The sequence below is a fragment of the Pyxicephalus adspersus genome, chromosome 1 (assembly GCF_032062135.1).
Source record: "Pyxicephalus adspersus chromosome 1, UCB_Pads_2.0, whole genome shotgun sequence".
In the NCBI taxonomy this organism is placed as follows: Eukaryota; Metazoa; Chordata; class Amphibia; order Anura; family Pyxicephalidae; genus Pyxicephalus; species Pyxicephalus adspersus.
The window spans coordinates 33,402,994-33,428,758 of NC_092858.1; the positions used below are offsets into that span (position 1 = coordinate 33,402,994).

The 25,765-nt window shown below is 38.8% G+C and overlaps 1 protein-coding gene across 1 annotated transcript; it reads left to right on the forward strand.

Annotated features, from left to right (window-relative positions):
* Nucleotides 1-117: 117 nt before the first annotated feature.
* On the forward strand, nucleotides 118-25,765 carry ESPL1 (extra spindle pole bodies like 1, separase). The gene is made up of 30 exons (XM_072414329.1): nucleotides 118-147; nucleotides 2,853-3,929; nucleotides 4,382-4,486; nucleotides 5,024-5,144; nucleotides 5,585-5,721; nucleotides 6,827-7,020; nucleotides 7,143-7,385; nucleotides 7,472-7,616; nucleotides 10,383-10,536; nucleotides 10,760-10,899; nucleotides 11,153-11,287; nucleotides 11,372-11,491; nucleotides 11,980-12,151; nucleotides 12,748-12,876; nucleotides 12,970-13,126; nucleotides 14,275-14,384; nucleotides 14,468-15,471; nucleotides 15,621-16,002; nucleotides 16,947-17,126; nucleotides 18,278-18,491; nucleotides 18,664-18,839; nucleotides 18,933-19,060; nucleotides 19,149-19,271; nucleotides 19,485-19,640; nucleotides 20,512-20,682; nucleotides 21,496-21,600; nucleotides 21,843-21,958; nucleotides 22,363-22,446; nucleotides 22,532-22,696; nucleotides 25,132-25,765. The coding sequence occupies exons 1-30, from the start codon at nucleotides 118-120 to the stop codon at nucleotides 25,331-25,333; spliced, it is 6,375 nt and encodes a 2,124-aa protein (XP_072270430.1). The 3' UTR covers nucleotides 25,334-25,765.

A 25,765-nucleotide genomic window follows, 5' to 3' on the forward strand; every position in this document is an offset into this window, starting at 1 on the left:
TTCCCCTTCACAGCGGCTACGCCACCCGATCTTGCACCTGCACAATGCAATATTGGGTGACGAAGAAAGAAGACCGGAAAAGAAGATTGAAGATGGCGACACTTCCTCTGCGCCGTAATGAATAGGAATTCCAGGAAAACGCGGGAAGTAATTTTTTTGTTTTTAGTTTAGTTCCATTTTAAGACTGTAAAGATTTAAACCCTAGGGTCCCTCCATTAATAATTTGTGTCTCTCACCAATGATCTTTTTTGGCTTTTTGTAAGGGTGACATTCTTCCCACTGGCCAGCAATGTTAGAGGCATTCTTCCTGCTGACCATCATACTATGAGCTATGGATATATAGTAATTATAGCAGGGATTTCTTGAGGACCTGAAAGTTATGACAATGGTTCTCCTTGTTAAAAAGGTGGATAAACCCTGTAGTAAAGAAACAGTACAATTTTTATTGTTATATATATTAGGTGTCTCGTGATAAATATTATTGAAACCGGTTAAATATTTGTAAGGTGCCCAAAATCATCTGTGGTAAGGAAAGGCAACAATGTCTATAGCAGAACCCACACATGTGCGCCTAGTTATATGGAGCCCCGCACACACTACAACTCCCGGCATGCAGTGCGGCGCGTCGCGCCTGGTGATGTAAGGGAGTCGCGTTGGTTGGCTGGGAAGCTACATTTGAAACCATTAGAGGCGCGCTTGGAGAACGGGAATAGCCATTGACGTGTGGGAGAGAAAGCAGAGCCGGTACACCGGAGAAACCTTGTAAAGTGGGACGGTAGCATTGAAGAGCCTCGTATGTTATCTGTGACCTTCTCTGTTAGACATAGAGACAGTGGCCGTGTTTGTGGGTAAATCCTTGCAGATGTTTCTGTTTTGGAGCAGCGTCACAGAAATCTGTTTTTCCTCATGTTTATTGCCAGTTATGAATAATAAACAAAGAAACCTGTGGTATACAGGTCCTCAGAATGAAGGGGAGCAGGGTGGGGCTGCTGGGCTCTGTAGTGCTCAGAAATTATATTATTGGGGAGTCCAGCCCATTTCATTACCTAGGCCCAAACTGCTGACAGGATTAAGGCTTTCCTCAGACTTGCTGTAATTCTGGAGGCTGCCATGCATCAGATATATTGCTGTTTGTGTCACAAGGGAGATTTTCCCTCACTCCTTGTGAAAAAAATAGAAAATGAGCCGAAATTTCTCCACGTGAACAAAATTATCATTCCTGAAAGTTGTCATTGCAACATGCGTCCGCATTGGGAAGGTTTTTCCCCTCGCCTGTTGCTGTGGTACAAAGGAGATGAATCTTCCCAGTAGGGGACACAAGCAACAAAAAAAACTTAGAGGGTCTAACCCTCCCCTGCCCTAGGGTATCTGTACTGTAAATCATGTTTCTTTTCCATCATTTTTGGTTTCATCTTCAAATTGTTAAAAAGCCATAAACATATCAGATGAAAGTGAACTGTTCATGCAATCTTGCGTAGCATTTTATGATCTCTGTAACTTATAATGTGTATTGGCCACCTGTTCACCTATCCATTTAGACATATGAGCTTTCATGCCCTATAGTTAACTGTTAACAGATTAAAGGTCTTACAATTGCTCACCATCTATTTCCTAAAACTAGACCGGATTCCGTGGCATCTATTGTTTTGGGTTTTTTGTGTGCCACATGGTCAAACAATTAGCCCAAGGGCCAGACAACTGACACTGACATTATTTTATTTTTTTATTATTTATATATATATATATATATATATATATATATTATATACACACACACACACACACACACACACACACACACACGCACAACCAGCTTTAGATTTTTCATATATACTATTTCTATTATTCCAAAGAGCCTAGAACTATTCACATGAACCATTTTTCCCCCAGTGGATCTTAATCCTAAACTAACTTTAGCCAACATATGTCATATGGATAAATGTAACTGTTCAAAATTTCCTCCACCTTCACTAAAGCCCCAGGTGCAGCTGAAAGAAGAGCACCACCATGCTTCACCATGAAAAGTGCCGTTTTTGCTCCAGACCTAACTTTTGGAATTGTGACCAAGAATTTCGCATTTTCCCACATACTTTTGGAAGGTGTGGGAAACTGGAGGTCTCTCGGCAGCCTCCCGACCCATTTTTGTTTTGTCTTTTCATCACTATTGGAAGGATGTCAAGTTCTTTGCAAAAGTCACAGTTGTCTGACATTTCACCACTTTTTGATGAATACCTTCACTGTGGTATCAGGTTTAATCAAAGGCTGTGGTTTTTTCACCTTTCTCCTGACTGCCTAAAGCCTAAACTAACTTTAGCCCACATATGCCATATGAATAAATGTAAGACTGTTAACATAACTATGTTTTTGGGAAGGAAACCAAAGCACCTAGCGAATAACCATGTTAGAGGGCATACAAATTACATACAGATATTGTTGAATTTGAACCTGGACTTTTCAAGGTAAATATTTAATGCATTAAGCCATTGTGCTGCTGATGTATTTTGTCATATTTAAATGTAATAACTGTGTCTAAAACAAGAAAAGCTGGAATATGCAGATGTCTGGAGGGGACCAGTGCAATGAAATAAATCAAAGACGACTGTTCATTATTGCTTTCAAATAAATCCCTTTCCTTTGTTCATACGATTTTCTAATTTGAACAATTTTTGTCTACTACAGTCACCATTTCAAGCTGTTTTTTTTTTTTTTTTTTTTTTTTTTTTTTTTTTTTTTCCCCCTCTTGACGCTTATAGCCACTCTTGTAGGGATAGCAGTCAACTATATTGGGTGTCAGTTTCTGATCCAAAGTTGATTATGAAAATGAATAATTATATCGTGTTTTTATCTTTCAGTCTTGTCTGTCAGATGTCGCAAGTGATCAATCAAGACCAGATCAGCTGTCAGATCAACGGGTTGTCTGTGACCGTGTACTTCGTGCCTGTAATCACTGGGCCGCAGAAAGCTCTTGCAATGGCCAGCACTTAAATAGTTTGATTACCCTGGCAGAACTTGCGAGTCAGGGTTTCTATGTCTCAAGTGCCCAGCGTACACCTTTCTACCTGGAGAAGATCCAATTTCATCTTTTGAAAAATGTTTCTGCAAAGGAATCTTCATTTGAATGCATCCAACTTTCAGATCTCCTTTACTCCTATTTCAGTAGATGTCCTTCAGACCTGCAGAAAAATGGAGACTACTTAGCAGTGGCTAAAAGCAGTTTCCAGTGTCTATGGAAAGCCGCTGGGGAACAAGAACAAAAGCAGGGTCCATGTCCTTACAAACGAGAGACCTTATCCCTTCGTCTTCATGCTCTGAGATTCCTTATGTTAGTGGAAAGGATCAGTTCAGATGCCGGGTCTCCCATTACAACACCACAGCATGTCAAGTGTGCTTCTGTAGCCTTTGATTCTAAAGGAATGGTTTGCAGTCAAAGTGATGCTGCTTTTTTGAGTCAGAGTATAGAGGAGCTGTTGATTAAACCTTTAAAAGAATCTGGAACTTTAAGCCACTCATGGGCTAAATGCCTGTTGGAATTGACTTTGGAGAGGATTCGTTTTCTCTGTAAAAGCAGCTGCTTTGACCAAAGCAAAGAGGTTGTGCAGCAAGCATTTGCAATTTTGAATCAGTCACATAGTTGTTGTCTGTCTGGATTAAAGCTTTTAAAGTTCTCAGTTGAAATTCAAGAATCTAAGAAGCTACGTCAGATTGAGAAACGTTTGGTGGAACTTGCAGAAGCTGTTGGTGCAGCCTGCTCTGATGGGGAAGGTTGGCAATGCCAGGCTCTGTGCAGTTGCTGTCAGTTCACGGTTACCTCCTTGGATGGCTATTTCAAACATGTTGGACACTTAGAAATGCAGGATGCAAGCAGACTTCTCGGCCTCAGAAGGTTTCTTGAGGTGCATTTTAAACTTCTGGATAAGCAGGTGTCTGTGGTATGTATGTTATCTTACACCATATAGTTGTAGAAGTGTTTTTTCCCTCTTGTAAACAATAATAAAGGCCATAAAAATTGGATAGCTCAGCATTTAAACTTGGATTAAGTCACCAGCACATTTCCCTTTTTGAGCAGGGCATGTTTAAATGTTAGGTCTCTTGTTTATGACCTTTAGTTATATGTTGGTTATAGGAAGTGCTAAGGAAGCTCTCTAGTGGGACGGACTGCAACAAAATATTTTTTTTTTTTTTCAGTAATACTTCTGCCTGCATATTGTTACTGTGTATGTATTACTGTCCCAGTGAGGACCCTAGTTTTCCTATCCTGCTGTCATGAGGAGAGGAAATGAGGATAAACTTTCATCTTATGGACAGTAACAAATGGTTGATAAATGTTATTTTATGTTCTAGTTTTACTTTAACAGGGTATACTATTCTAATTTTACTTTAGATTCCTAAAGATGGGTCTCGGCAGTTGAGAACTTTAAAGCAGCAACAATTTAGTGGTCTTCAGCAATTCACTAATGTGGCATGCTCCTTCCTGCAAAACTGTAAGGTATGTTTAAATTTTGGGTTCCCTGCTGGTGCTATATGTACCCCAGAGGTACTTCTTTATTGACCTTTGACACTTTTTAGCAGATAAAGGTATGGTGTGAATTAAAAACACAGAAATGTGTTTGCTACCACTAGGCACTCTACAAGCATTGGTGCATGAAGTTGCCATGAAATCCTTTTTTGTGCACTTTGGTGCAATGGACTACCGTGTCACAATGAATGCCAAAAATCAAATGACAACGGGAGCCCAATTGCCATTACCCTGCACTTAATGTTTATAAAAAGATTAACTGACAAATAGATCTGTTACAACCAAGCTGTGGCCTTTATCCTGTATATTTTTTTTTCAGTAATTTCCAGTATTTCAAAACCATTAAGGAGAAAGAATGAAAAAATTAGCAACAATAATCTGTCACAAAAGCAGAAAAGGGTATATTTAGAGAACAGTGGGGGAGGGGGCAAATACCAAGTCAGTCAAATCAACATAAGACAAAAACATGCAATATATTTGTAACTTTTTTTTTTTTCTTTTCTCTAGGACATGACTGATCAGGAATTGAACTCTATTTTAGAGGCTTGTAAAGACACAGTATGCAAAATGCTGGCTTCAGTCCGTGGGCTTTCAGGTCAAGATGCAGCAGAATTTTTAAACATAACAGGTAGGTAGAGACATTTTACTGACATTTGAAAATTGCTAAATTTTTTCATCTGTTCTGGTAAAAAAAATGTTTTTCAAAAACAGTTTCAGTCTTTGCATAGCTGATCTGGCACAAACCAAAATGATTTGTGATTCTTTTAAAAGACTGCACTCGTCCTTTGGAACCTTAAATAATTCTTCCTCTTTATGTTCTAATTACCATGCATTTGGGAGGACTACCAACTATCTTTTAATTCTATAAAAATTGTTTCTATAATCTTTATTCCTATAGTTGCTTGATGTGTTTTAAATTTTTGGGAAACAGAAAGGCTTGGCCAACATACCCCTCAATAATTCCCAAGGAGTAAAGTTTGAATAACTTGTTTCTCCTTTCCAACGTTTTAATGTGTGGTATTCTTGTGTTCTAACTTGCATTTTATTGTGGTTTTTACCTTTTTCCAGCATCCTGTGTGCACAATTTAGCCTACTGGTTCTATAACCAGAAGAAATACAAAGAAGCCTCTGACTTGGTGTCTCACCTTTGTGAATATCTTGCAACAATGTGTCCTGAGGGTGAGCCTGAATTGGCTGTGGAAAGGGTATGTGTGCTGTCTTATAATCAATAACTTCATGGGTTTGAAGCAATGCCTAAACATCAGCATGTGTTCCATTATTCTACAGTGCATTGCCTGCCACTTCACGCAATCCTTTTCTGAGAGAAAATGGACATAGGTTAACAATAGCTATCTGTAAAAATGTCTAACCTGGCTTAAAATTGCTTCAATACATAGAGAAAGAATCCCATAATGACTGCAGATCTGGGATGTCTTAAGGTCTTAGTTCTTTATCTGTATATGAAGACCAGTGCAGTAACCAAGAAAGTGCTGAAGCCTTTGGATCAGCATAACAGCAAGTGAACTAATTTAAAATGGATTTCTACAGGGACAGCCCATAATGCTTCCTCCTTAGAGATTTCCTTTATTTTTTTTAAATATATACAGTACGTTCTTGGTGAATGTGTGGTAGTTATAACCTTTTGTTATATGTAATTTTATGGATTTTATGTAATAATTTTGTGATAAATGGGTGAATACATTTTTCTTGCTGGTGAAATGAATTCCAGTCAAAGATGCCATTGTTACCTAAGCAAGTACCAGCACTTCAAAAGCCACATTAAAAATGCTAAGCTTGCCCTATTTTTCTTAGAAACTGAAATTTATTGCCCATGATGGTGTGTTTCAAAATTGCCAGCTATGTCTGATATATGTAATTTTCTTTGCCACTCAAGTAAACTAGTTACCCCTATGCATTGGGAATAGTGCTTGTTGGTGGACAGCCTACATTCCTGTCAATCAAGCTATTTGCTTCTGCAGGCCAATCAAAAGATACTGTACCAGTGGGTGGCACCGACCGGGAGTATTATGTGCCTGGGTCCTGCTACTGTGGTAGTTGCTGCTTATAGCCAATAAACTACAAATAGGATCCTACAAGATCAGTGTAAAAGCTGGCATAGTGAGCTCATATATTGTGGCAGTTTAAGAAACAAGAAATGGCATTTCTGCTATTTGCTGGATTGGAAGAATATTTTATAGTGAATCGTGACCTTTTTTTAAAAGTATATTAATTTGTTGCTGTTTAGTATTACACAAACTGACATTTATTTATTTTTGATGACTACAACCTATTTTTGCTGGTTTCTTTCAGCTCCATCGTTGTTTCAAGCTGCATGTAGAGAGTTGCAGGAAAGCTGGTCACACAGCTCTTGGCCTTGCAGCTGTGACTGTCTGGCTACGAGCTCTGCGTGGTCAAATCCTGCAGCAAATGGCTGAGCCAGTTGCAGTCTGGGTCAGACTCAAAATTGACAGTGCAAAGAATGGAGATGAAGATATAAGACTGCAGTAAGTGATAATTGCAAGACTGCAATATGTGATAATTGCAAGGCTATATATTTCTTCTAATTATTGTTTATACTGTTGATCTAATCTGATTTAATTTTTATATTTGCTTTTGTAATATATAGCACTCTGAAGGATGGATTTTCTGACCACCCAGTGGATCCAGAGATGATGGTTGCCCTCCTTGCAGAAGAACTTAAAGGCTACAAGTCTGTTCATGGTGATACTGGGCAAGAACGTTACAATACTATATGTGACCTGCTGGAGCTGTGTGCTGAGAACAGCCAACTGCATTGTCATCGTGCTTTATTCTTGCTTGAGCTTGCCCAGGTTTTGTGTTACCATGACTATTCAGGGCAGACTGAATGGTATGTAAACTGGCACTAAAAACTGCAATAAATTATTCTAAAAGCACACCTACTAAGCATATCAATTTACTATCTATTTATTTTAGCACCGCTCTTGATGCAGTACAGGATTGTCTTCGACTTCTGGAGTCTTTCCCAGAATCTACAGAAAACCTGGAACACTGGTTGGATGTAAAAGCCCAGGCACTCCTGTGGCAATATATTTGCACTTTGGAAGCTAATATGCGTGAGGTGAGTTAAGTGAATAGTACATGTAGCTAAGAATTAAGATTTTCTATTTTTCACCAAGTATTCAACTGTCAAATTTGAGATGTATATAAATGTGTGTGTTTGTTTTACGTCAGCAATAGGTACATGGCCTTATAGCCATTACCTGGTTGGTGAGATTTCACTGTTTGTCTTGTTCACCTTTGTCACCAAATTGTGGGATGACCATTTAACCCCCCTAGCGGTAATCCTGAGTGGACTCGGGCTGCAATTTGTCACACTTGGGGTAGCCAAAAAAACCCTCATCGCTGGCTGGCTTCTGCATCACTTCTCCCTGGCGATTTTGTTAATCTGTACGTTCAGGGGGTGTGGCCGGGCGGAAAAATGTAAAAGCTGATTACAATGTAATCTGCTTTTAAATGCTTTTTACTGTAAAATACACAACATAATGTACAAGTACTTCTTTTAGTGTACCAAACATCATTGCCCAGTGCCCAGATTTACATTTTGCCCACTATTATCCCTGACCTTGATCTGACCTTTGAACTTTTTCTGAACTATTTTATAATTTCCTGAATGTATCATTTGAACACTTTGTCTTTGACCTTGAACGTTCCTGACTGCTTACTGGAGACAGGCATCTCGCAAGCGCTGTTTTTAAAGGAACTTGAAAGCAGCGACAGAGATTTGGAGTCACTTGTGGAATCGAGCGATAGTGATTTGCCAGGAAATTTGTCATCAGACAGCAAAAGTGAATGATAAGTGAGTGATGAATCTAAACCTGAGATCAGTACTGTGCACACTTGGTGCTCCATTGACCTTTGATGCGGCTCAGTCAGCGCCCCAAGATTTCCTATTTGCTGCCGTACCTGGTGTGAAAATTGATGCTGAACGCCACGACCCCCGGGAAATACCTGAAACTGTTTGAGGTAACCCATGGGGGTATTGAAAAAATAGTTGTGGAGACAAATGGGTACGCTGCACAACAATTAGGTGCGCCACACCTGAGGTTTGCAAGAGGCAAACCTGGGAAGAAAATGGGGAACCTGTGACCAAAGATAACATTTGGCTATTTTTGGGCTTAGTGATACTTCAGGGAGTTGGGGGCAAACCCCTGCAGAAGTGGTACTGGTCCAAGAATAAAACGCTTGACAGAGAAATAAAATTCTTTGCCACAGTCATGCCAGAGTACAGATTTTGCCTGATCATAAAAATTTTTACACTTTGCCAACAATGAAGAGACTACCTGTCCTGCACCAAAACTCAAAAATTTGATGATTCTAAAAAATTTCCAGCAGACCTATATGCCAGAAAGAGATATCAGCATAGATGAAAGTCTAATGGCTTACAAGGGGAGGCTCAGCTGGGTGCAGTACATTGCGTCAAAGAGAGCATGATTTGGCGTGAAAACCTACATGCTGTGCGAATCCTCAACTGGCTACATCTGGAATTCCATCCTTTACGCTGGAAAAGGGACACAATTCAACCCAAGATATGGCAACTATGGATTGGCAACATCTTCAGTACTATCACTCATTGAGCCATTGCTAGATCAGGGCTATTGTGTCACAACCAACAACTTGTACACCTCTCTTGAACTTTTGAGTTCCTTCTGCAACACAGAACAGATGGGTATGGAACCATGGGGGCTAACCAGCGTAACCTGCCATCAGTGTGATGAGGAAACAACAAAGGAAGTACTACAAAAAGATTTTCAGGCATCTTGTTGAGCAGTGGTAATGGTATGCATACATTCTGTACAAAAAAGTGACAGGCCTATGAATCATTTTGACTTGATTTGGCAAGTTTCCGAATCAATTGTCAGAAACCACCAAACACCATCAATTGCTGTTAATAGACCTGGATGTCGTGCTGTTGCACCTACAAGGGTGTGTGTGGAGTGATGACAGTGCAAGGAAGATCAGCAATGAAACCAGGTTCTACTGTCCTGATTGTGATGTTGGACTTCGTGCAGCACCCTGTGTTCAAATTTATCATACCCGGGATGTTTTTTTTTTTTCTAAAATCTACACTAATTTAAATTATTATTTATCAATAATATTGCACCCTTTTGGACAAATTTCTGCAAAAAATGTTTAAATTACATTGATATATTATTTCATTATTTTTTTAAAAAATTAATATGATCATTTCCCAAGAGGCTCTGTGCTTCCATTTAGCCTTTCACCACCATGGCTTCCCATTTTTTTTTATTTATTTTTTATTAAAAAAAAAAACATTTGGGAGGGGAAAAAAAACAAATCTTTACTGTTTATAGATTAAGTTATCTACTCTTTTATATATAGTAAACATTTTGGTGATAGGTGGGCTTTAAGGATATGTACCTTGGGTAAAAAAGATTTTGAGGAAGCACTGTTGGCAGGTTTATTGTGATGCTTTATTTTAAGGTCTGTTATCTATACCTCATATGCAGCAGGTTATGAGATTGTGTATAATGGAGATTGAGCTCTAATAAGTGATATTAGATTGTTTCACAAAACCTCCATTTTCTTAAGTTTTACATTTTCCTTTTTGTTTTCTGTGCACTCTGTAGGTTAGAGTGATAAACTTTTTTGGTACCTGCTATGTTTCCCACTAAAACATTAGTGTACTGTAAAAATGGGAGAACATTAAAAAAAAAAATAGACCTAAAAGCAAAAAGAGGTGGGGCATATTTTCTAAGAATATGATTGATTTGCCTAGAGTCTTTCTTAAGAAGTTGTGTAAATAGAACCAAAGAGCTCATCAAGCTTCATGTTGGTAATTGGTGTTAAATTATTTTTTTCTTAGGGTCTGGAGGAGCAGCAAAGGAAAGAAAATCTGAACAGCCAGAAAAAGTGGAGCGGTGTAGAATATGAACCCAATGATCTGAATTATGAAGACAAACTTCTTGATGACCAATCTGCAAGAGATGGCATTTGTTTCACATTGGCAGGAGAGGCTGGTAAATATTACCTCTTCCATTTTAGAGAAGTGTTTGCCTCTTGCTCGCAATACTGTCCACTTCTTTGCTTCCTACTATGGACCTTTCTGTTGTTAAGGGATTAACATGCGGTTTTGATGTACTGCCTGAAACCTTTCTGACAATGTATGAATTGAGAAACATTTGGTATTGAGGCTAGCAATGAACAACCCGCTTTTATTGTTTTTTGCTGTTGTTATTTAAGGACCTATGAAAGGTTTGGATGAAGCTCTGGATCTGTGGAAGGAAATTCTCTCTGGACCTAGTATTCCATCCTTGAACAATATTGAACAAACAATCTTCTCCTTGCATCTACTTGGCTCTCTTTTCCGACTCATGGGCAAGGTTTGAGTGTGACTTTTTTTCCTATTTCATATTGTTTCAGGTTTGATTGGTAAAGTAATTGTAGGCTGTCACGCCATTACTTTTATTTATACAAGTTCTCCTCCCTCACATGGTCTGAACCGTACTCGTTGTATAATCTGTATTCATCCCATAGCTATGTTGTAGGATCCTAACTGTTTTAATAATCTGCTTATTGGGATGCTGAAGCTGTAGCTTTGTATTTTTTTTTTTTTTTTTTTTGTTTTTCTTGCAGCCTTTGCAGGCCATACAAAGCTTCCAGCTAGTAAGACATCTGTGCAAGTGTTTGGGGGATTCTATACGTGAGGCTGGAGCTCTGTGTCATTTAACAAGACTTCTGTTTTACTTGGAGTGTGCCGAATGTGCTCAGGTAAAGATGTTAGGGCAGAAAAGGCAAACTTTTGGTGGTGTGAATTTTTTTCTTTAATATATCTTTTTTTCTTTCTTGCCTTAGATTGCTCTCCAAGAGGCAGAAACAGCTCTGCAGCATGCAGACAAGACCAGTGAGATGTATGTGTTGGCTCAGTGCAATTGTGACCTTCTCCGCAGCCATCTCTACCGGATCAAAAATCAGGTAACTGTTGTTTTGTATTTTTATAAAGGCAGTTACCATTTTGAATATTTGGTATTCCTTTGGGAGGGAAAGGCATTTTGTGTAAGCCACTTCTTAAGCAGCAAGTTGAGGAAGAGAGACACTGGGAAAACACTTTTCAGCGCCTGTCCATTAGTGGAATGGTCGTGAAAACTAAATGAGATGGTTGTTTTATCAAAGTGGCTGTTTGTGTGCGAGACAAGCTGAAAAACCTTTTTTTCTGTATGGTGCCTAAATACCCCCTGCATAGGTAGAACATTTAATGCTGCTTCTGAAACTTAATTGAAATAATTTAACTAAAAAAGCATGATGCCTTCAAGGGTGTTTGTATAAGAACTAGGACTTGTAAGTACTAATATCTTGGTGCACTGCAATGCCAAAGAGCTGCCATCGACATTTCTGTCTGTTTTGTACAAGTGTGTGTGTTCATGAGAACTTTTTGTTTGCTAAAATGCGATGTATTGTTGCAGGTGAAAAGTGGAGTAGAAGTGCTTACAAGTCTTCTTCAGCACCCCTCTCTACAGAAGTCCTCCAAAGCATGGTACCTTTTAAAAGTACAAGTCCTACAGGAGCTCTCTGCGTATCTCTGTCTTCCGCCGACAATGTTGCATCAGGATCTCTACAAAATGCTCTGTGCCCAGGGTAAATAAATCAGCTCACTCTACCCTGATCATCTTCCCCTCTTAACCATAAATGGATAAAGTACTGTAATACATAACTCTGGATATTGGTTCTGAATACTCTATACCAGTCATGTGACCAAATTATTGCAGTATTTGATATAAATTACTGCAGACTACTGAAGAAATTTAGGAGGTTACATCTTAGCTGTTCAATTTGCAGCTCCAAATAAACTCCCCTTCAACTAGATTCATAAGATAAACACATAGGTAGTTGGTCCCACAATTATTCTAATGTTTAGTGTTTGGAAGGGTTAGAATCTTTATCAGGCCTTGATTGTCTGCAATGACATTGTGGAGATATTTCCCCCATGCTGAGGAAATAAGTGGGAGCCTTGGCTAAGTGAGAAATCCAAAAGCTGTCGCCTAATTAGTGTTTCTATTTGAAGATAATTTGCTTTCTATCGGCACAGTGATAAACGGTGAGATGGTATATCCCATTTGCAGATTAGGAGACACTATATAAACCAGAGTTCAGTTGAGTTTTCTTCGGACCCCTAACTCTAGTAGGGTTTGGTGTACATGAAACCATGCTTTCTGCTATATTGTTTTTCATAGGTTGGCATAACCCAGAGACTGCATTGACAGAGGCACACAAGTTGCTTAGGAGCATTGTCCTTCTCTTGGTGGGAAATGATGTGTTGTCTGGTCCAAAATCTACAACAGAAATGCGATTTGTGGATTATGGTATGATCAGCATTGCGACATTTTAGGTGTCTATAGTAATAGTTATTTGCTATTCTCTCCTTTTGAAATTGCCTTTTCTTTTATGATGTTCAGGTGAGAACCTTCTCCAGAAGTGGCAAGTACTGGCTGATCTGTTAAGCTGCTCTCAAGATCTTATCAGCACTCTGAGCTCTCTTGGAAGCGTTTCTGAGGCCAAGTCCTTCTGCCTTGAAGGTCTGAGATTAGCCAAAACTCTTCAAAGCATGCGACAGTAAGTAAAATTTGTAAAAAATTATTTTGCGTTACTACGGTTGTAAAAAGGATATACTTTGACTGAAAATATTGCAGTGGGCTATAAGGATTCCAAGAAGCTATAGATTAGGCAGGTTCCCACACTAAGGCCGTGCAGTGTGGTACTATGCAGACATCATTGTGCCTGAACCCTAACTTTCACTGCAGGTGCTCTACCCAACACTAGAGAAAGCCACAACACACCATGTGCTGCCAGGCTTAGCAGGTTTTTGGCCATGTTTCAGAGCAGGGAATGAATCCATGCTGCTGTCATTGAGCATCCATCAAACTATCAAACTTCCATTCTGGAGAGAAAGTAACATTACTGAATCATTTCTCATTATCTGCATAAATATAAAAACCATCTAGTACTATTAGATCACAGGCCATATTTTTGGGAGTAAGTCTGCTATTTATTTACAGGAAGTATATACAGGCCTGCAGGAATGGGTACGGAGGGGGGGGGGGGGTTGTATATACTTCCCATTGCTGGGAAACATTGATCTACAGACCTACTGTTTTTTTTTTTTTTCTCTAAACTTCCTATATTTTTGGCACAACTTTTCCTATGGATATCGAGAACAGAATATATTGTACTAATTTTTGTGATAAATAGGAGGCAGTATAGACGGCATAGATCAGTGGTCGCCAACCTTTTCCGACCTAGGCACCACTAAATTTACAGGCTCTGGACCGCGCATGCGCAGGGAGCCGTTTGTCTCTCAAAGGGGAAGAAACTTTCCCCATAGTGACGTCATGATGCCAGAACCTGCCTGCCGCTGGAGGGCACACCGGCCGGAGCCGGGGACCACCGGTTAGCGCCCGCTGGCATAGAGGTTGGAAGCATCTTTTCCAAGAATTCTACCTTGTCTTGCCATATGCTACTGAATTTATTCAAGTAAATTATTCAAAGTGGTATGTAATAAATAGAAAATTAGAGCAAACCTCCATTTCATTTATTCTTTTACGTACCTTTCAAAGAATTGTGGAATCAAGCCTCACTACTGTATTGCCTATTCTAAATTTATACTGCTTTCCTGTTTTGTTTCATAATGGGTTTTTTTCTATCCTTTGGGTTGTTTTTCCTTATACTTCTCCTGATTTTTATTTCATACTTTCCTTAAACAGTTGTGCAGATTTCTTGTTAAGAAAGGCAGAACTAGAGACTCTACGTGCGGAGCCTCAACTGTGTGAAGAAGATTTGCAATATGTGGTGTTTCTTATGGAGTCTTGCACAGGTCAGTTTTTTTCAACCCTTGTTTTGTAAAAAAATTTTTTGTTTTATAAATTACCTTGGTGCTTAATGTTACTTCTTGTTTAGATTTCACAGCTAAATCTAAGCAAAAAGAGGTGAAGATTAAACTTTCAAAAGGAAAGAAATCGAACAAAAAAGAAAAGACCCCCGATTTCACTCCTAGCCCTCCAGCAGAAGACTTTCTTAATAGGGTGCATTTTCAATTTGTTGAAACAAACTTAGTGAAGCCTCCCGAATCCCCAACAATTGTTACAGCTCCTGAGAAGACCATACTTCCATATTTTGTGTCTCATTCCCTGGGATGTATGTGTCAGCTATGCTCTGATCTGGTTCTTGCTTTAATTTGCACTCGATGGCTGGTAGCTAAGGCAGAGAATGATCCTCAGAGCAAGGATCTGTTGCGTTTGGCTCTCAAGCGTAGTCGGTCCATTACTCAGTACTTCTCTGAGATCCTGAAGGAGCTCCTGCATGTTAAAGATTGTGAGTCTGTAAGTCTGGGCATTAATGATAGGCTCATTGCGCGAATATATCAGTCAGTGGTTTATATGAGTCCTCCTCCTAATCTTCCAGAAGGCATTTTGGAAGAAGGCTTGGATTTTGTCTCTTCACGACCAGCCTCTTTTCCCAAGCAATGGAAGGCCAGCCTTTTATTGGCTAAAGCTTTGGACTCGGTTTACAAGCTTGCTACTAAGCATGGAGGCTGCATTGCAGACCTCTTCATGCAGGTATGGGGTTGGAAACCTCAAGATGGCAAAGGAGCAGTCAACTTAAACTCTAAGAGCAGCCTGACCATTAATAGTGCTATTTCAAATAAAAAGAAAGGATCCCAGAAACTTTCAGCTACAAGTATCCATGATATCTTTTCTCCGGATGAAAGTGAACCTTATCTGCCTTCTGCATCTATTAAGACTCCGACAGTAGTGCGCAAGGACCGTTTGACATCACAAACTAAACCAGTTGTATCAGCCGTGGGCAAGAAAAGCTCAGTCTCCGTGTATAATGATGAGTCTCCAAAGCCAGAAGTGGAGCCAAGAGCACCTAGAAGGCGTAAAACTAGAACAGTAATAAAGGTAAGATTTTTTGTTTTTTTTTTGTTTTTTTCATGTATTGGTATATTTCAAAATGACATCTGTTTTATACATCTGGCCTATACAAACAAGGTAATAAACTAGCGTATCTTCCTGCTGTGTATTCAGGGCTTATTCTCATTTCTTTGCAGGTTGACTTTAGTGACAGTGACCTGGAAATGCCAGATAACACGGATACAGACCCAACTTGGAATAGCAAGAAGCAAGCTGATCAGGCTAAGCCTGCATCTCGAAGAAGACCTTCTGCAAAGAGTTGTGCATTACCTGCAGCCTCGGAATCGGATGAGGAGGAGGTGACTGCAAGGAGCAGATCTAGAAGAGGGAGACTGAGCGCAAAAAAAGCCCCTAAAGAAAGTAGCACTCCAGAAATGCCTAGGCGCCGTCTTCATGGCAAACTGGACATACCACCAGTGGAAGTTCTTAGATCGATCCAAGAGGAACCAGAATGGTTGTTGGATCTCAGCATTGATGAGTTGCGAGCTTCTGATACAGAAGAACAGAAACCATCAAGAGGTAAATAGCTGGCAGTTACTGAAACCTGGTATTTTTATTTTATTTACTTGACACATTTTAGTTGGAGTTGTCACAGGCTACATTTAGACTTTTTAAATGTGTCTTTATGTTTCTTCATTAGATATAAGTACAACATGAGGCAATGAATAGAAAGTAAATTCAGTGTTGGCCATCCAATCTGTGCATAGAGTCTATAACATCTATTGCAATCTTTAGATTTTAATAATTGTTAGGGTTTACAAAGTTAAATGTAAATGGTTTGCTAAGGTAGGCCCTTCAAAAAGGAGTCTTTTATTTATTTATTTTTTTGTTTGTTTTAATGTTTCTTTCAATATTCGTTTTCCTTACAGATTTTTTTTTTGTGTTCGAGCAGGTTGTAGTTTCTTTTTTCCTTTCGGTAGAATTTTTTTATTCTGATCACTAAACACTTTTATAAATAGCCACCACTAGAGGCCCTTGTTTTCCTATACTAGGCAACATTTTTAACATAATGCAAGTTAGAAAAATATAGCAAATTTTGTTTGGCTATGAGAAAGTAGGGTTAACACTTGCCCATTTCCTTTCACTTTTTAAAGTCGATCTGCCCATCACTATCCTTCTCTAACCAATGAACCTGTGCAAAAAAAGAATGAAACAGGCTAATATTCACATTACCTGGAAGTGAACTAGGATATGAAAAAAAAAACCTGGGTATGGACAGACAGTGAGATCTTTGGGCATGTGCAGCTCCTGCCTTTAGAAAAGTACCATATAATGTGTTGCTTTTTATTTTATTTTTTTTTTCTCTTTACGAAACTACTGAGTTTTTTTTGTTTTTTTTTTCTGTGGCTATATAGCTGGCTACAAATGTGTAATTCATATTGAAAATGTCCTTATGTTTTAATTTATGTGGTTTAAAAGGATTCCCATTCTTTTTTTTTTTTTCATGTGTTTTCTTTATCCAGCAGCTGGTAAAGCACAAAAGTTTGCAAAAAAAGAAAAAATGGGTTTGAATGAGTGTGAAATTTTAAGAAGAGATGTTGGATCAGAAATGCAGTGCTGGATATCTATTACAAAAGAACAGGAAACGGATCCAAACATATTCAGCATGAAAGGAATTTCATCCTCTTTACCAGCTATATTTAGTAAGTTAATGACTTCTTTCTAATAAGTGCAAACACTGAGTTATATTTTGACAGTGACAAAATAGAATTGTTTTTAGGGATTTTTTGCTGCAGAAGACACTGGAACAGAGCTGTTTTTCTACTGTTAAAGATGGCTGTCAGACATTGTGGCAGTGACTTCCCCCAAAATCACTGTATTTCCTTTGTAAACACCTTGTGAAAGCAATAAAAAGCTCTGCTCGGCTTCAAATCTCTGTAATTTTCTCTGTACTGGTAACACAACCCCAGGAGCTGTTCTGGTCCTTGACAGCTCACCAGACTGACACCAGAAGCCTTTTTAAAACAGCATTTAGACAAATGGCAACTAAATATGTCGTTTGAAACTGCATCTTAGACTCAGTTGAACTCAAAAGAATTGATGATAGTAGTATTCGTTTTGTACATCTTTCCATTGGGCTCAGTGCTTGGCACTCTGGCCTTTGCAGCGCTGGGTCCCAGGTTTGAATCTTGGCCAAGACACCATGTGCATGGAGTTTGCAGGTTCTCCCCATGTTTGCGTGGGTTCCCACTTTTCAAAAACATGCAGTTAGGTTAATTGGCTTCCCCCCAAATTTGACCTTACACTGTGGTCTAGGACTGTGGTAAAGACATATGCCTTATAATAGCAGTATTCATCTCAGAATTTTTTTTTTTTTTTTTTTTTTTTTTAAGCTGGGTGGGAAGAAATTGTAGGTGGGTGGCAGCCCCTGTATTGTCACCCAACTCTTCAGTAACCACCTGAAAACAGCCCAGGGGTTACTGAAAAATGCTGAGTGCAGCGCCCAGCTAAAACGGGCTGGGGAGAACACTGGATGGAGACATTATATTGTGGGTCCCTTTGAGAAACTGCTAATGACATGACAATGGACTTTGTACAGCGCTGCATAATGTCTGAGCTATATAAATACTGTCTAATAATTGTGAATATTATGGATTTATTATCAAGATGGTAGTAGGAGGCCTTTACGTAATACATTTTTGTTTCATTCTACTATTTGGATGTGAACATAGGAACACAGAAAAGTGATCCTTTTTTATATTAATTTGTTTATTTTTTACTTACTCTCTGAAGTCTGTTTCAAGCATTAACACTGCATCCAGTTTATGTTGCTTGCTTGCTGTTGCCTGTTTAGGTGCTTCTGATCTGGAACCTGTGGTATCCCTTCTCAAAGAAGCATTGGAGTCTGTAGCGCATTTTCCTCCTTGTGTCTTGTATTCAAGAATTTGCAGACTTCTTGCTCTCTGTTCTGGAGGACAAGACCCCTATAAGACAGCCTTTCTGATCAATGAATCTGTTTCCATTACACTGAGACACCAGTTGATCAGTGATATTCATCGGAAGCTGAGGTACGAAATGTTACTTTACATTAGGTACAGAATTGTGTTGCTTGTTGTATTCACAGTAAAAGATCTGTATGAGACTCTTTAGTTGGGAATACTATTCAGAAAAAAATTCTATTGATTGAAGGGACTGTAAAATCTTTTGCTGAAATAGAATCATAGATGTTTTCTTCCCTAGGAAACTGAAGAAGGAAGGCGTAGGAGATATATCTGACAAACTACAAAGTCTGAGTCTTGATGGTCACACAGACCCCCGGATTAAGTACCTTTCACAGCTAGAGGCGCTCTTTCAGTTTCCAAAGCAATCTATAGAAATTAACGCATTCAAGGATCAGCTGCAGGAGATTCCTGCAAGTATGTTTCGTAATGACACTACACCTCCCCCCCCCCCCCCGTCCCATCCTCAGAAATTTTCATCATATAGACTTACGCATAGTTGTTTTCTAGACACTACAGTGTGTATTCTGACCCTGGCGGACTCGCACCAAAGAAGCCCTGGAGATACTCTATTACTCTGCAGACTTGAACGAGGAAATTCCCCTGTTACTGTACATATACCAACATCCCAACTAAAGGCAAGCTTACTTCTATGAGTTCTGAATTTCATCATTTAAAAAAAAATAAAAAAAATGTTTATAAATATAATTTTTTTATTTTTTTTAGGTGTCACTTAGCTCAGTCTTGCAGGAGTTTGATGACATACAGAAGCAACAAAAAATTGTCAACAATTTAACAGATAAAAAGGAATGGTGGGAAGGACGAACAACTCTGGATGGCCGCATGAAGGTAAGATACTATAGCCACAGGATAAGCAGGAGCCCACAGGTTTGGTTAGGTATAGAGTTTATTCACCTTCAGTTATGGTATCCAGGTAATAGGACAGTAAGTAACAAAACTCCATGTTGGCACCTCGTGTGTGGGTGTGTTTTTTTTTTTTTTTTTTTGTAGCAATTATAGTTGCATGTGAATGCTGTTCTCCTTTTCCCTTTTGTTATGCAGGCTTTAATTCAGTCTCTTGAAGAACAAGTTTTGGGTTGTTGGAAGGTCCTGCTGTCACCTCCTTGCACTTCTTTTGCTCTGGACGAAGAAGCCCAAATGCTTTCAAAGGCTCTTGCAGCCTGTGGTTGTAGAAGGACCGATCTGGCACTTTTGAAGGTATCTTGGGTAGCGCTGACATGGCATCTAAAACTAGTGTGGTCTTGTGTTTTAATGTCTGTGTTACATGGTAGGTTTAGGGGTGTCATTGAACCCAAGAACCGTACTTTTTAACACTGTGTAAAAGCTTTGATTTGCAGATCTCATCACAGTTGGTGTTAATGTAAATACAAAGTAAACCTTGTATCCTGTGATTTGTCCAAACTTTGTGACATTTCAATTGTTCTTGGTACAAAGCATGGTAAATTTACATATGTAATAAAATATGTGCAATGCCTAGGCAGGATTGGTATCACCGGCCTTCCTGGGAAATTCTGTGATCAGGGCAAGCAGAATCTGAGTTTACATTTAGCTACCTGAAAAGGCTAATATTAGCCTATGCCAGTGGAAGATGAGGGTAGTGCAACTATATTTGTCTAGCTGGCCAGGTCTATTCCATTTATTTAATTACAATTAGCTGGTGGTGATAAAGGCAGTTCTATTATTTAGGGAAGTAATGTAATGCTCTTCTTAGAGAAAGTTCTCTATGGACTACTACTTATTTTGTGTAGGAACGTGCTTTGCTTCTTGTGAAAATCTTAAGACCCAAGTTGATATCAAGCCACAAAGTCATGGAGAGGATCTACATTATAGAGTAAGCCACAAGATAAATTGAAATTTAAAGTTGTAGCAAAGTTGCAAAACTGAACATTTGCATTGTGTAAGCTTTGACTTATTTTTGAAATATTACATATGTTAGGGTAAAATAAATGCAGAAAATGCAGCCTAGGTATTCTATTTAATTATATTATTTTACAGCAAAAAATTAAATGTAAATCTGTGTTTGTGAAAAAAATGTCTTCATTGATATTTTCTTTTACAACATTTATAGGCAATCATGCAAGGGAACCAACACTTAACTGCCCAACAAATCCAGTTTTTTGCCCAGGGGTTCAGTACCTCCAAGCCAGAACAAGCTCAGGAGCTGCTTAATAAATCTTTTGATAGGCTGAAATCCAAAATTGAACATACAGAGGGACATCTGATTCTTGTACTGGACAAGGTGAGTAAACCATTTAAGCCTGAAAAATGTCCAAGGTATGTAAGTAGCCAAATATAATTGTATTGTTCATAAAACAAAGAAACATATTTAGAGGCTTCAGATGTCCCCTTTCAAGCTGCTTAAACCAACTGCTGAAGACTGCTAAAATTCCCAAAGTATTATTAAGAATTCTATTGCTCTCTTGTCTATTTCCACTCAACAATCAAACTACTGTAGCAGCCTTATGGAAGAACCCTTGATATAACTTTCAGGACTTGGGGACCCCTGCTATGAATACTAATTCCACATCTTGCAGGACATTCTGGTGGTCAGTAGGAAGAATGTTACGTTTACAGATGGCTAAAAAGATCAGACGCCTCAACTGGATTGCACAGTGAAAGTTAATACACATCCAATTCCTTCACTCTAAACATTCCTATAGTTACAACACAGCTAATGTTATTCAGATTAAATACAGGACCCCTACAGACCCTCAAAGAATTAAGATCTAACGTCTGTCTATGATGGCACAGAGCCTGGCCCTTGACCTTTAAACAATAAATTCCACTTGACATTCTGGAATTTGTCTGATTTTTATCTGTTATGGTGCCAGGGATGGCCACAGCCTAATGTCAACTTGAATAGAAATGGAGACCCTCTATATTCTAACCCAGGGTTACAGTAACAGTCTTCAACTTTACCATTGTCACTTTAAAGACCTTTTTAGTCATAGCAGTTCCACCTTAATGACTTTATTATATACCTTGGTTCAGAGAGCTTTAAGAATTTATCCTAACTTGTTTTTATTTTTCCCCAAATGCTTCCTTACAACAGCACCTCCAGAAGCTGCCCTGGGAGAGTATGCCGTGTTTGCTGACCAGATCAGTCACTCGTCTCCCCTCTCTGCACTTCCTGCTCAACTACAACCTCCTTAGAAAGGTGTGCTGTTGTTTTCTTGTATAAATTCTGAATAGGTTTAAGGAAAATGGAAACCTGGCAGTGTATATCGATGTTGCATGTATTTGCTGGACTATAAAAACACTTAGTGTTTAGTCTATTCTCTTTTGGCTGTTACTATAATTATCTCCATTGAAACAACTTTTTTTTTTTCCTGCTTCTGCAAAACAAAAATTGGGTGCCATGAGACCTTGGCTTCATAACAGTCTCTTTCCTTCATGCAGTACCAGCCTCAGAGCAGCCTTGTTTGTGGGGTAGATCCTAAGAAAACCTTTTACGTTCTGAATCCCCATTCAAATCTACCAGGCACAGAGGAACGTTTCAGGGACTGGTTTAAAAAGTAAGTTTTGTTTTTTCCCATTGGCATTTTAGTTTGTAATGTCACTTGTGGTGCAGCAAGTGAAAAAACCTTTAATTTACAATCGTTCTGTGAGGAAAGTGGGATTGTTCCTAATTTGCAGTTTGTATCCAAGTAAATAAGTGTAAGCTGAAAGACTGAACTTTCCAGCTGTTATGGTGCAATGCAGTATAGGCCTCAGAAAACCACTGTGAGTATTGATATTATTAATAAACAATATTTATAAAGCGCCAACATAATATGCAGCGCTGTACATTAAATAGGGTTTACAAATGACACCTAAATTTCTTTTTGATTAATGAATGAATTTAAATGGCTCCCTCCTGCAGATTGTTACTTTTTAGTTCCACTATGGTTTACTTGATGTGCTTTGATCTATTTTTCAGTGAACCTGGGTGGACAGGTGTTATTAGATCTGCTCCAAAGTCTGAAGAGCTCCAAACGGCTTTGACAAAACAGGATCTTTATATGTAAGTAGTGGTTTAATCTTTAAACATTTCTAAACGTGATCATTTAGCTTTCAATTTAGTCATTGTCATTGTGTTCTTTTGGCAGTTATGTGGGCCATGGAGCTGGTGCACATTTCCTAGATGCACAGACTCTGCAGAGGATGGATTGCAATGCAGTGGTGTTGCTATTTGGGTGCAGTAGTGCTGCTTTGGCTGTTAGAGGAGATCTGGAAGGTGCTGGTCTAGTTTTGAAATACTTAATGGCTGGATGGTAAGTCTTACAACTATTTTTGCTTGTTCAGTTTTAGGTACGGTGTTTACCTTCCTGTTTGCCAGTCACATTAGTTTAAAATATTGCCTGGCTAGCCACACAACATATTAGAGTAAAATAATTTGTGCGGTTAACCATTTATCCGCCTTTTCAATCACAATTTCTTTTTTCCTGCTCATAATTCCTCTTCATTCAGGCTCTTTTTGTATCTGATTGCAACTATTCAGTGTGGGCATCATCCCAATACAAGAATTCCTAGACTGGACATTGCTGGGAGAGCCTGACCTTTGGACACTTCTTTTTACATAAAATGCTTTTTATACTCTGGGCCTGATATGCACACCGCAGGCAACTTATTACCAGTACAAAATAGTTAACATTATTGTAGCATTGCCCAGTCTCTAAAGACTTATGTGAATAGGCCATTAGGGCTTTTCAATCTTCAGGAGATACATCCCTTATCTTGGTTGCTGGGTGCCTCTTTCCAGCACCAAGAAGCCTCTCCCTGCTATTGCTTTTGCTTGGTTGGGCTATGTGGAACTTTAATCGTCACTGTTCCTGCTGCCCACCTACATTGATTTTGTTTACCTTTAGCTTGTCTCCTACTCTGAGCGTTATGCATCTTTACCACAACATATTGGATACTAGACTCTAACAAGCAACCCCGTCTCATGGTTTGCCTAACCGTTTCAGCTCTATTTACTTAAGTGCCTTTTGAAGCTAATGACACCTAGAACCATGTTACCTTCTTCCCTGCTGGCTGCATCTCAAGATTTTTTTGACCTAGTTTCTGTAAATGCAGATGCTGTGTACATATAAGGCTCTTAACCTTGAGAATCAGTCTAATGTGTCTGGGAAAGCCACATAAAGTCTGCTGCTGCAAGTGTTATTCTCCTGGCAATGCTTACCAGTAGAAAAAGTAAAGCATGGTGGCTCAGAAGTTAGCACTCTGGCCTTTGCAGCGCTGGGTCCCAGGCTTGAATCTCAGCCAGGGGACCATCTGCATAGAGTTTTCAGGATCTCCCTGTGTTTGCATGGGTTTCCCCTGGGTACTCTGGTTTCTTCACACATTCCAAAAAAAATGCAGTTAATGGCTAATGGGCTTCCAAAATTGACCTTAGACTAGTAATGACATATGAATATGTTGGGGACATTGTGAGCTCCTTTTGACTGTGGACTTTGTAAAGTGCTGCATAATATGTCGGCTCTATATAAATACTAGTTGATAATAATGAGCAATAGGCACTTGATGGTTGTGTTTGTTTCAATAGTTTTACCATCTCTGGATCCAGGCCTTTTATTATTTCAGTCTCTTTATGGGAGTTGGAAACACTCTGAAATACCAATGACGCTTCCCTAATGCTCACTAGATTTATTCACATTTGGCAAGTTAAACTGTGGTTGAATCCCATTTGGATCTGACAGTGGCTTGCCCTAACAGGAAGTCCATTATTGCAGTAAAGAATGGCTTCATTTGTAGGATCTCTGAAGATTTGTTGGAAACCCTGAACCCCTGAGCCCTTAGTTCACTGTTAGCACCATCTATTTGCCCATCTAGCTGTGACTTGACTACATTAAACTATGGCAGTATGAATAAAATCTCTTGAAAGGTATCCACTCATTAAAGCAGCCAGTTCTTTACCAATAAATGTATTGATCTAATATTTTTTTAAGTATTTCTTTGGACCAGCTCTCTATACCATTTAATAAAGATGTCATCAAAGGAAAGAGCCTGTCTTCCTCAGCAGGAAAAAGCCTATTGAGATGCCAGAAAACTGTCTAATTTTATTTATTTTATTTTTTTTGCCTAAACCTGGGTTCCATGTCTACCTACAATACCTGGGGTAAAAAGCTAGCCCAACCCCAATTGAATAGTTTTCCTTTCAGGCATTTTTGTCTAAGGAGTGATGTTCCAAATAAACCCTCTCCCCCCCCCCCTTTTTTTTTATTCTGCCCCTTCTCCTAGTTCCTTAACTACAACCTGTTGTCCCTGTACAGAGTAGTAGTAGTTCCAACTTTACACTTAGCTGTTTTTTTTTTTTTTTTTTTTGGCGGGATGGGGTGCTCTATCGTTAAAGCGTCCTTTAATGGGCTAGAAAGAAAATAGGATTTTTGAACTTGGATTTTTTAATAAAATATTTTTTTCTGTCCACGAAAAGACACTGTTCTTGTCTTCTGTATTATACTCCTGTCTGTCCGTCTTGCTACAAAAATGTGGCCTGCTGGTAGTAGATACTTTAGGGGTTACTGCTTTACTAATTTAAATCCAAGTGAACTAGGACACATTCACCAATTGCATGTAAGGTTTTCTGGAATTTACCACACAAGCGTAGCCTATTATATTTTTTTTTTTTTTATTTTTTTATTTACACCATTCTAAGGGAAGGGAGTAAATGCTGTATTTAAAATTGTATTTCTTTATTTTCATATTTCAGTCCTCTGGTTGTTGGAAACTTGTGGGATGTCACAGACCGGGAGATTGATCGATACACAGTGGCATTTTTACAGGGTTGGTTGAAGGCAGGACCTGGTGCCTCTCTTCTGAAGTACTTATCAGAGTCGCGCAAATCTCCAAAACTCAAAAATATCATTGGTGCAGCTCCTGTAGCTTATGGCTTACCTGTGGCCCTTCAGTGACTATAAATAATGTTCTGTAAAAACAACCTAAATGCTTTTATACCCACACAATGGAAAATATTTTTTACTAAGCTGCTGTTTCTTGGTGCTTTTTAGGAAAGGAAAAATGCTCTGGGCATCAAATCTTTCTTTCCTGTAAGGAATCTACTCGAATGTTGTATGATAGCAACTAAGCTGCCTCACTGAAACTATGGGGTGATCAAGTATATATTTATTGTTATTTGAAAGCTTAATATGTTTTAAGACTTTAACTCCTCGGAGAAATAAGGATTCAGTATTTCTATGCAGAATATTCTCAGGTTATTTTTTTAATATCCTTGTATTGTAGTAAATATATTTTATCCACAGAGGTTTATGAAAATGTTTCTGATGCATGGTGGGTATGTGTATGTAAATTATTAAACTTGGATAATAAAGTGTTTTTCTGATCAA